Source organism: Primulina eburnea, chromosome 2 (assembly GCF_022965805.1).
Source record: "Primulina eburnea isolate SZY01 chromosome 2, ASM2296580v1, whole genome shotgun sequence".
Taxonomy (NCBI): domain Eukaryota; kingdom Viridiplantae; phylum Streptophyta; class Magnoliopsida; order Lamiales; family Gesneriaceae; genus Primulina; species Primulina eburnea.
In genome coordinates, this window is record NC_133102.1 from 38,855,874 (window position 1) to 38,868,202 (window position 12,329).

Consider the following 12,329-nt stretch of genomic DNA (forward strand, 5'->3'; position numbering starts at 1 on the left):
AATGGTTGAAGAACCACCTATTTTTGGTCACAAAACCACTGTCACCACCGGCGCTGATCTTCATCTAGCCGAGATTGAGATCTCTGCAAACGATGACATGAATTTCTTTGATGAATGACATACTGTCCGTTTGTTTCATTCATTTGCTTACTTCAAAACAAAAGGGGCTTATGGCAAAATGATGAATGCGGAAAAGAGAATTTTTCAGCTGGCAAAAACAGAAAATGTCATCGAGGCCTTGCACAGAAGGAACTTAATCCTCGATCAGCTGAAATATCAGAAATTAGAATCAGTTCTGAAAGTTCTTCAATCGAATTTTGATCCTGCCGTTCCTACTGCTGTTCAGGATCAAAATGTTATTTTGATTCTTTCTGACAGATTAAAGCAGATGAGTGAGCATCTTGTTGCTCAAGAACAAGGCTTTGGAGAGCCTACTGTTTATCATGTTGGCCTTGTCCCGATCTTTCAACAGAATCAGACAGTTGAGGAAAGGACTACAGCCTCCCCAAAGGCTGCTGTTCTTAGTACTCCTGCATCTCCGACTAGGCCCATTCAGTCCTCATCACTATTGTCCGTGCATGAACTGGCTTCAGTTGAGGAAGTCATTGAATCGATTGTCCCTACTGTCTCTACCACTTTGGAAGCAGCACCGGCTATTTCCTTGCCCCCTTCTGGTTCTCCTACCCCAGGGCAACAATTAGCAGAACCAGATGCTACTTCTTTACTGCCGAATTTAGAGTTGTTTTCTGCTGAACATCAAGCAGAAATGAATATTCTTCTGGAACAGCCTTCTGCACCTTCTATTGAAGCATCTTCAGTTTCACAGGCTGTTACTGTACCAATGGAAGAAGCTTTGGCCTCTGACTTGGCCATTCCTACTGAAGATATTACTCTTCCTCTGGTTGCTGTTGAACCTACTGTTTCTGCAATTCCAGCACAAAGCACAGCAGACCCTGCTCCTTCTACTGCATTGATGGATGCTCCTCCTGTTTCTACTGTGTTGACTGTCTCCCTCCCTGTTTTTACTGCGACGAATTCTCGTCTTTCTGAGATCAAACAACGCATTCTTGCACGAACTCCCTCCTCGGAATCAGATACCTTTGACCTGGAACATCAGATTCGGTTTCTACAAACCGAAGTCAACAACGTCTCTGATTTAGTGAAACGTATATCTTGTGAAACCTTGCGGAATTCAGTGGTGCTCAATCTTTCCGAGAGCGAATGGGGAAATACATCTATCTCACTAAGGAGACCACAGACAAGATGTATGCTGAAACCTCCGTTTTCAGACAAGCTATATCAAGGACTCACGGCACCATCATGCTTGCTCAAAATGATATACTCACTCGAATCACTGAGCATGATGATCTTTTTCGATCACTCTCTACTTCTGTGGAACTTTTGGATGCCAAGATTGACTCTCAAAATCAATCTATCACTACATTAGATAATCGCATCTCTTCTCAGACCCCGTATCTGGAGATGCTAACCGATGGCATTCAAAATATTTCCGGCAGACTGAATGATCTCTTTACCCATGTGGTGGCCGCTGATGCCAAAAAGAGGGAAGATAGAGGAGATATAGGAGATCAAGCAGGAGTTAGGCAAACAGAAGATGAGGCTGAACCTTCTAATAGAAGAGATCAAGAACCTCAAAATGAAGAAATCATTTACAGGGACATTGGAACCGATTGATTTGTTTACTTTAATGCGTTATTAACATTATCCGTTTGTTTAAATGATTATCTGTTTTACTTAACGACTTTCTACTGTTTAGGTTTTGGCATCACCACAAAGGGGGAAATTGTTAGACATGAATTTTATTGTGGCTGATGATAACTAAAACCAGTAGACTAGCAGACTAGTACAACAGAATAACTTATCAGTAGCTGCTGTTCTAGTAAAACTAAACCAGTAGAAAAGGATAACAATTCAAAACCAGTAGAGAACGTTTTCTAACATTGCTATCTTAAATGTTACCAGTTAAAGAGTTCCTAGTACTAGTATTAATTGCAGCATTAAATACTATACGGAGTCATTTAATGCATATTACCCAATTAAGTATAAAACAAGACTGATTGTTTTATAGCTTTTCTGCAGGAACTTGTTTCGGTAATAAAGCTGATTGTATCAGTTATCTGAAGACTTCTCTGATTGTGAACGTTGAACTCAGTCGATTATATATATACTTGGATCAAATCCTTGTTCGACACGACACTTCGCATAATATCATTTTCAAGGAACAAAACTACTCTCTTATCAGACGAATATCAGAATTCCTTGAACATTTAAAAAGTTCAACACAAAGAAAAGTAGCACACGCTTCATAGCTTATATCTGATCTTTTGTAGATCATCTTGTGCTACTAATTCTTACACTCTTCACGATCTTTACTGCACTTATACTTTATCAGAAGAGTCTGTAATCTGAAAAGAGTCTTTTCAGAACTTTGTGTTTCGTATTTTTGTGAGTTGAGAAACTAAGAGTTTCAGTAGGCTGAAGTGTAAGTCCTACTGAAGGGGGTGTGTACAAGTGTTGTACTGTAATATCCAAAGTCTTTTAGTTATACATTCTGGAAACAGAAGAAGGGGAGACGTAGAAGAGTTTATCTTCGAACTTCCATAAACAACTGCTGCCTACTGTTTTATTGTTTTTCAACTACTTCATCAGATTGTTTCCGCACGTTTTATTGTAATCAGGTGAAAGTATTCGTACAAGATCAACTACTATCCTTAACAGGATTTTAGTACCTCATCAGAACGAAAAACGAGTAGAGTTTATTCACCCCCCCTCTAAACTCAACTTCGATCCTCAACAAAATTTTTCATAATTTATCATGTATTGGCAGCATGTTCGTCGGAATCAAAACGTTTTTCAAATAAACATAAAATCGTTGAAACCTTGAAAAATACATATCCCACCGTAAAATAATCGAAAAACAATATTTTTCATGCATAAACAATTAAATCAAGCATATTATGATTTGTATGATGTTAAAAGTGTTTAGGAAACGTGTCTTTGTGTTTATAACGCTCGAATATACGATCTTCAGCGAAGGTGCAATGTTGGACGACCGGATGACGAAAACTCTTAGCCTTTTCTCCTTCCCTTAATTTCGAAAATTGTATCTGTGTGGGATTGAATTTTCGGCTGATTAATTAAAGTGAATTGTGAGGTTATGAAAGCCTAAAAGTCCTATTTATAATTTAATTTGTAAGTTAAATGGGCTTTAGTTTTGGGCTTGTAATTTAAGGGTAATTGGACCTAATTAAATTAATTAAATTGAGACTAATAACACTTAATTAATTAATTAAAGTTTATAAAATTTGTTTCCATAAAATAATATTTTTGATCTTTTAAACTCTTTGTTTGCCCAAAACTGGCTTCCAGGGAAAATTCGAGCTCGATTTGTAAAATAATTCGAACTCCAACATTTTTAGAAAAATTAAATCATTTTCACTAAGACCATGATCAGACCTACGTGCACCTGGTTGGACCAACATAACCCGCGTCTACAGCCCTTGCGATCGGGATCACTCGAACTCGCCCAGAACTCGACTTAGCTTATCATCAAGCTTCGATCCAAGCCTAGCCCTTCTACCAGCTGACCATGGACTATTACCAGCTCCGATACAGACCCCACATGACCTGAACCAGTGCCTGGAATGAGCCTTGCATGGCTGCCCTCTCCCTTTCACCTGGTCTAGCCATTCGAACCCTAGAACCGAGAGATCACCATCGGCTCCTTACCCTTTCGATCCAGATCTGATATCACCCTTAACCACCTTCGAAACCTACTGTAAAATGTTCCCTAAACCTCAAAGATCCGGCAGCCCTTCAACCATATCAAAACATGATAATCATGGCATAAATATGCATATTTTCGTGTAAAGATCATGTAGATTCAATGCAAGATGATAGATTCATGTAATATCACGCAAAAACCATTCAAAACACATATCATGATGTGATTGATGAAAAAAAAGAGATATAGAGCATGCCTTTGCGTATTTACATTCGAAACATTGAGATAATCACGTAAAACATACACCAGATAGACGGGGAAGAAGTTCTTTGAAACAATTTGGGAGGAGTCGAGGGGATTGCTGTTGCACTTTCGAAAACATGCTGCTGAGGGCTAGGGAGGGGCGGCCAAGTTGAAGGGGTGGAGTGTTTAGGGTTATGAAAGTAGGGGTATTATAATTAGTATAATGTGCTCTTAATTAAAAATAATAAGATTACGAAGGATTTTAGGCTCATTATGTATTAAAATAGTCTCATTAAGCCCAAAAACACTCCTGCAAAATATTTTGTTTAGGTGCGTTTTTGAAAATATTTTCTGAACCTCATAAAGTCCTCTGATTTGCTAAATTTGCGTACCGATTAAAAATATGACCCGACGAGTAAAAATAATCTGCCTCGTCCAAGGCCCGTTTTCAAAAATCTCAATTAATTTACACCATATATTAAATAATTAAAATTAATTATTTAATAAAATATTTTTCCTTAATTGTCACGGGTCTCCGTTCCTCGTTCAAACGTGAAATACTGCTAAAAACCTTATATCATACAATCTTAATGAACCAATAATTAAACATATATATTCATGTTAAAAACATGCATTAATGCGTTAAAAATAAATTAATTGAAATACATAAGAAATTTGTAACTTGTGTGCATATAGTTTAATATAGCACACATGTTCAATACGCAAGGACCAACTTTCGTTTTACTCATTATAAGATTTTATTCTTAATTTTTTCCAAAGAAAATTTATTTTAAAATGATAAAATTATATTTTAGTCCCCATAAAATATTATTTATGTTTTTATTCAAATATATTAACTTTCAGTGATTTAAAAGTGAAAATAATATTTGAATGAGTGCATATCTTGTGTGACGATTTCATGAATATATATTTGTGAGACTTTAATACGACATAAAAATAATATTTTTTCATAAATCAGGTCTGATAAAAAATCTGTTTCACAAGATCATATTTATGGTAACATATGACTAAAATCAATTTTCAAACTATCTCTATCGTAATTATATTTTCAAAATAATCTTATTTTTGGAATGTTCACTTTTTTTTATTTTTTTTTTCATCCTAATAAATTGAAATATCATATTTGGCAAAAACTTGTGTGAGACGGTCTCACGAGTCATATTTTGTAAGACAGATTTCTTATTTGAGTCATCCATGAAAAATTATTACTTTTTATGCTAAGAATATTATTTTTTATTGTGAATATCGATAGAGTTGACCCATCTCACAGATAAAAATTCGTGATATCGTTTCACAATATACTCAGTCCTCACATTTGTATATTAGTCAATGATATGGAAGATAATAAATGAAAAAACACCATTTTCTTATTAAATATATCTTTTTAAAAAATAAAAACAACTTAGAACCCGCCAATGAAAAGAGAACCCCTTTCCCTCCAGATTCCAATCCGATCTGAATGGCGGCCTCCATTGCAGCTCTTCTTCGCCGCAAGCCTTCTTGCAAAACATTCTCCTCCGCCTCTACCAGCACTCCGTTGTGCTTGCCGCACTTCAAAGAAGTGGTGTTTCTTTACCAAACTCTTTTTAAGTGTCATTTCTGTAGGTCGTTTACGGATTCACGATTTTTTCGCGTTTTGAATGCTTTCTGATCAGGTATTTTTGCATGATTGGTGGCTTATAAAAGCAGATTCTGATGCTCATGGCAAACGATTGGGCGTTGGAGGTTTCACTACCGAGTAAAACTTTGACTCTCTTTTACTAATTAATTTAATTATTGATTAAATCATTTGTATTTGATGGATATACATGTCAACGGTGAAGGACTTCTTAACCATAGGCTGATCTATTTGTGCAATAATAATAACAAATGTAATACATGCCGGGTGAAGAATCTACTGCTGTTCACATTTCTTCCAGCTACCTGAAGATAACTTCACATTTTAATGTTCAAATTCACCTAAAGTTGGAAGAAGCCAATAATTAAAGTTCAAAATTCTTCGTGAATTAGGATCTTTGTGAATTATGCGTAAAGGGTACTTGGTCTCTCATGCCACACATTTTGTGAGATTTTCTATCATTAAATCATAAACATTATATAGACTAAAGACACAGTTTCATGTCTATTTATATCACAAGATTGTGATAATAGTTTCTAATGTGATTAACAAAGGAAAACCCTTTTTAGTGATCCTACTTGTGTAAGGTGTCTTTTTACCTTGTAATTCTGTAACTGCTCAAGGGAGAGCATTTTGTTTTGTGATTTTGTTGATTAGATATAAGCCCAAGATCGCAAGAAGATTTCTAAGATCTTTTATTTTTTCATTTTTGTATTGGAGGAGCCATGGGACAAGGGGTTTTCTCTCTGCCCCAATTGTAAAGAGACATGATGCTGTTACTCTTCAGGCAACTGACGGCATAACAATTACAGTAAATGGTCATCTTAATAGGTCTCGCACACTCAACAATGGCTTCCCTCTAAAGGTATCTGAGTTTAAGTTTCTTTTACCGTCCTCTCATCTGAAAGTTTTCTGCATTTAGCGAAAAACTAATTGGTACTTTTAAGTAGTGAATGAAAATGATAAAATTTAAATTCTATTCCAGTGAAATTGCCACTTGTCAAGACAAAAATGACTAATTGATTTACCACATTTGCATCGACCTAATGGATTGTCATTGTATTATTCTATTTCTAGTTCGTGATGTCTAGTTTGTATTACTTGTGTGACATTTTATTTATATACAAAAGACAGGTTTCTCTCTTCCTCCTCATTACCCTGTTTTAAGTTTTAGCTACAATGCTTGATGTTAAACACAACAGGATAACCGTTGCCATACTTTAATAATTTTCTTATTCAAATCAAGAACGAAAAAGAGATTCTTATTTTGTGACTTAGTTTGCCTTAAGCTGGACCTGCTTGTAAATTAAATATACAGGACTGATTCTAACTGGCTACATTTTTAAAACCTTTACTTGGATATATATGAAGATGAATAGATATGACATTCGATTCAATCTGACATATTTGAAAAACTGTCACAAGGCCGCATTCCTGAAATGGTGATACAACCTTGGTCACATTAGGAATCTGCTTCTGCCCAGTCTTGTCAATTGTGTTAATTTTTCCAGCTCTGTACAAATTGAATGTTTTTCTACCTTCAAATAGTTTTTACATCTGTTTTTTCAAAATTCTATTTATTGACAGGTTTGCAATGATTTTGTTTTTGGGTTTCCATTTTACTGGGAAGAGTTTGCCCCCCTATCTTTTGATAGACTTGAAACAGCCTCAGAAAACTCAGAACATGTGTCATTGGATGCTCTTCCGATAACTATACAGCGTGATCTTTTCATCGGCAACCTAGGACATCCTGAATCCAGTTTGGCTGTTAAAAATATTTTTGATGACATACTTCAAAGCACCAGTGCAGGTACTTCCAATGATGGAGAATTGGGTTCGAAGAAAGCAAGCCCTTTTAATATGAAGAGCACGGTCTCCACCCCAGATGAAGCTTTATTGAATGGCTTAAGAAGTAAGGCTCAAAGAAAACAAAAGGGAAGTAAAAACGCGCGCATTGCAGAATCTTCTACTAATGTAAAGCTGAAACTTGTGCAAGAAAATAATGATGTTGCTGGTAGGGGTGTACTCACCAGCGGCCCCTTAACAAGAAGTAGAAGCCGATTGATTATGAGGACTGCATAGAATTAAGCAAAATGGTGGAGTGATAATCATATCGTTGCCTAGGAAAATGCATGTGTAAATTTTTTGCATCAATTATTTATGTTTTACAATATTGTTAATTGTATACTCCAGAAAATGATTTTCCTGGTCTGGAAAGAGACATGATGCTGTTATTCTTTAGACAGCTGATGGCATAACAATGACAGTCAATGGTGCCCTCACGCGGTATCTGAGTTGGTGGTCAGGAGTTCGATTCCCCCTTCCATTACTTTCTCGCGCCTCTGTCATACAGGACTTATTCAGTGCGGTACATATGACTAACTTGGTTTGCAGACTATTGTTTTAGCTCAGGGTGTTTACCCGATACACACCGAAGAGTAGCGATTGCGGGTTCAGACATAATCAAAAAAATTACAATCAATAGTCATCTTAATAGGTTTCACACACTAAGCAGTTACTTCTCGCTAAAGGTATCCGAGTTTAAGTTTCTTTTACTCTCCTCTCGTCTGAAAGTTTTCTGCATTTAGTGAAACACTAATTGATACTTACAAGTAGTGACATGAAAATGATGAAATGCAAATTCAGTTCCCATGAAATTGCCACTTGTCATGACAAAAATTACTAATTGCTGTACCACGTTTGCATTAACCAAATGGATTGTCATTCTATTTGTAGTGTGTGATGTCTAGTTTTGTGTTACTTTTGCAACGTTTTATTCATACACGGGGTATTGTACAAAAGACAGGTTTCTCTCTTCCTCTGTATCCTGTTTTAAGTTTTAGCTACAATGCTTGGTGTGAAAAACCACAGGATAACCATTGCCATACATTAATAATTTTCTTATTGGAATCAAGAACGAATAAGCGATTCTTATTTTGTGACTTAGTTGTCTTTAGCTGTTGTAAATTAAATATACAGTATTGATTCTACCTGGCTACATTTTTTAAACCTTTACGTGGATACGAGTGATTTTATGTTACATTGAGAGAAACACTCTCGGTGTATTTGTACAAGATGTTCGTTCGAACATATTTGTTTTGAATTGAGATGTTCCCGTAAACATCTTGTTCTTGAATATATGTGAAGATGTATAGATTTGACATTTGATTCAATCTGACACATTCCACATTCCTGAAATGCCAATACAACCTCAGTTAGATTTAGGATTCTGCTTCTGCCCAGCCTAGTCAAATTGTGTTCATTTTTCCAGCTCTGTACCTTAACTTTCTGGTAAATATCTAATATTTTCTACTTTCAAATAGTTTTTACATCTGTTTTTCCAGAATTCTATTCATGGACAGATTTGCAATGATTTTGTTTTTGGGTTTCCATGTTACTGGGAAGAGTTTGGCGCCCTATCATTTGATAGAATCAAAACAACCTCAGAAAATTCAGAACATGTGTCATTGGATGCTTTTCCAATAACTATATTACGTGATCTTTCCATCGGTAACTTAGGACATCATGAACCCAGTTTGGCCAGTAAAAATATATTTGATGATATACTTCAAAGCACCAGTCAGCTACTTCTTCCAGCGATTGAGAATTGGGTTCGAAGAAAGCGAGCCCTTCTAATATAAAGCACACCGAAGCTTTATTGAATTGCTTAAGAAGTAAGGCTCAAAGAAAACACAGGGGAAGTAAAGACGCTCACGTTGCAGAACCTTCTATGAATGCAAAGTGGAAACTCATGCAAGAAAATAACGATGTTGCTGGTAGAGGAGTACTCACAAGCGGCCCCTTGACAAGAATTAGAAGCCGCTTGATTACGAGGACAGCACATAATTAAGCAAAATGGTGGAGTGATGATCGAGATTGTTGCCTGGAAAATGCATAAATCATTTATGTTTTACAATACTGTTAATTGTATACTCCAGAAAACTATTTTCTTGGTCTGGAATATTTTAGGAACATTGAGAAGAATGAGAAGACAGGCTTATTTCTTCTGGCTTACTCATGTGAAAACATATTCTTGGATTTCGATCGAGTTCAAAAAGTTCAGCTTTGCATGGAAATTGGAATCAGCCTTTATTAGATTTCACATAGCAGCTGATAGCATTAGTTAATTTACATGTAGTTATTATAACTTACATTCAGTTGGAGTACTAATTTTCAAATAGTTCAGTTTTGTATTATCTTATATCTATTTTTCTATACTATATTATTAAATTTGAGACCTTTAAAATAACTAATTTTTGGTGTCTGGTTTGTTTTGATAATTATATACATTAATAAAGTGTTATAATTTTAATGCAAGTCACATGTAGTTCAGCAGATAGAATTTTTTTTCCTTACAACATCAAGTTATAGGTTCAATTTTTACTTGATTTTTTTTATTCTTTTCTTTCTATATATATATCAAAATTGCATGTAATCTATCATTATTTCTTATAATTATATTTTGATTATCATTTAAATATAAACTAAATAAATTATAAAAAATATTGTACAAACATACTACCAATGTGTCAATACACTAATATATATATTGCTTTCTTGCTGTACGGCCAGTTTCATGTGCTTCAATTTTTTTTGGCTGTAATAGCCTTCCTATCGAAAGCCTGTCGGATAAAGATCCAACGTGGTCAGTCTGCAGAAAAATATGGATAAATGACATATTAAATGGCGAAAGGTGGGATTCTTTGAAAAAATCTAACTGAAGATTGATATGTATTTGTAAAATGTGCAAATTTTAGAAATAGTGTAGGGAGACGAAAAATAAGGGAAAAAAAGATTATATTATAAATCATAAAAAGATAATTGATAAGAGTCTGAAAATTAAGTGAGATTTTAATTGAACTCAATCTTGTAATATATGCATGTAATCTAATTATTTATTTAAGGATATTTTAGATATTTGATAAGCACGAATTATATAGCGTTTTAGGGACTTTATTTTGTCGTATTCATGTTTATCTGGTATTTTTATTCCGATTTTCGCGCTTAATTTGTTTTATTATTGCCACATGTTTAACAAAAAGATGATAAAAGCCAACGAAAGGGAAAGAAAGTCAAGCTTCGCAATACTCTGTCAGAAATGTCCGGAAAAATAGGAAAATAGCACAAGGAGAGTATCCGGACCCCTACACGAACCCCGTGTAAGGGTCCGTGCCTTAGAAGCCGAAGGAAGATTTTGACAGAGCCTACACAGACTCGATGACGGACCTGTACACAGGGTCCATGTCAATTACCCTCCGAGAATGAGATTTACAGTGGCTACATGGACCTCTATCCGGACCCCTACACGGGGTCCGTTTCCAATATTTCAAGGAAAGAATTTTGCACAGAATGTACATGGACCCTTACCATAATGACTACACGGGGTCCGTGTACTTGATATCAACATCAGATTTGACGAAGATTTTTGGGAGGATATTAATTTGGACTCGAAAATAACAAGTTCGGGGGGATTTTTGGAAAAAAAATATAAAAAGGGAAAACCTAAGATTTAGAGGGGACTTTTGCACGCTTTTGGGACTTTGAAGGCGGCGGCTAGAGTTCGGAGAAACGAGAGGAAAAGCGCGCTTCACAAGCAAGATTTGCGCGCTGTCGCTGAGATTTTCTCCTCTTCTATTTTCTTTTTTCAGTCACGAAGTCGAATATTAGAGTTTCTTCTAGTTTTGAATTTATGGAGTAGTTTTTCTTGTGATGAGGACCACGATAGGGACAAACTATTGATCTTGTTCATTCATTGGATTATTTGATTTATGAATTACTTTTACGTTATTGATTAATGTTTGCGTAATTTTCGTGCTTTTATTTTGGCCAATTGTTTACATGTTTGTTGTTCGATCTTGACTCGAAAGAGAATAGATTGAATTTAGCTTCAAAAAAATATTAATCAAAAAACGGTTAAACCGACTAGAAATAGTTTTCGGTTTCAATATGCGATCTTAGGCGACAGCTGTTATTCCACCGTTAAATAATGCATTTTCGTTTGATTAAATTCAATTAGAAATAATTGGACTGTTAAATGAAAATACGATTATAAATTCTAGAAATAGATTTATAGTTAATTCAGGGAATTCATCGTGACATAGAATAATCTGTGGTTAATTAATTCAATACGTGACAATAATCAAATTTTGGACGGTTGCGTGTTCCCGGTCATTTTATTAAAATTTGAAAATCCCCAAGTTTCTACCTGTTCTGCAAATTCGATCTTAGTTATTAATTTAGTATTATTTAATTTAATTTAACTAGTTTAAATTATCATCAAATCACTTGTTTTTGTTTACCTAGATTGAATCGAATAATTCAAATCGTAGTACCTAAATAATAGTCTCTGTGATCGATACTTGGACTTGTCGTCCATTTACTACAACTTGACCTAGTTCGCTTGCTAATATTATTCCCAACCGAAATATTCTGTCAAGTTTTTGGCGCCGTTGCCGGGGACTATTTGTTTAATATTACGATAAACTATTTATTTGAGACTAGGCATTTATTCTTAGATCTTATTTTTATTTTAAATTTTTTATAATGTTAATTAATTTTGTTTCAGATTGTTGCATTTTTAGGGGCTTGAATTGTGCACTTGAATTTTGATTGCAGGAGTCTAGCTCATGTTATATGAGCCGTGCTCAAGGCTTCAAAAATCTAGTGTCACTTGATCTAGAGATTGAAAGCACTCTCCGCCGA

General features: G+C 35.1%; 1 protein-coding gene across 1 annotated transcript; it reads left to right on the forward strand.

Annotated features, from left to right (window-relative positions):
* The first annotated feature begins 5,416 nt into the window (after window positions 1-5,416).
* On the forward strand, window positions 5,417-7,932 carry LOC140823119 (uncharacterized). The gene is made up of 4 exons (XM_073184283.1): window positions 5,417-5,570; window positions 5,665-5,747; window positions 6,348-6,492; window positions 7,215-7,932. Exons 1-4 carry the CDS (start codon window positions 5,469-5,471, stop codon window positions 7,707-7,709), a joined length of 825 nt encoding a protein of 274 aa, XP_073040384.1. The 5' UTR covers window positions 5,417-5,468; the 3' UTR covers window positions 7,710-7,932.
* Window positions 7,933-12,329: the final 4,397 nt, after the last annotated feature.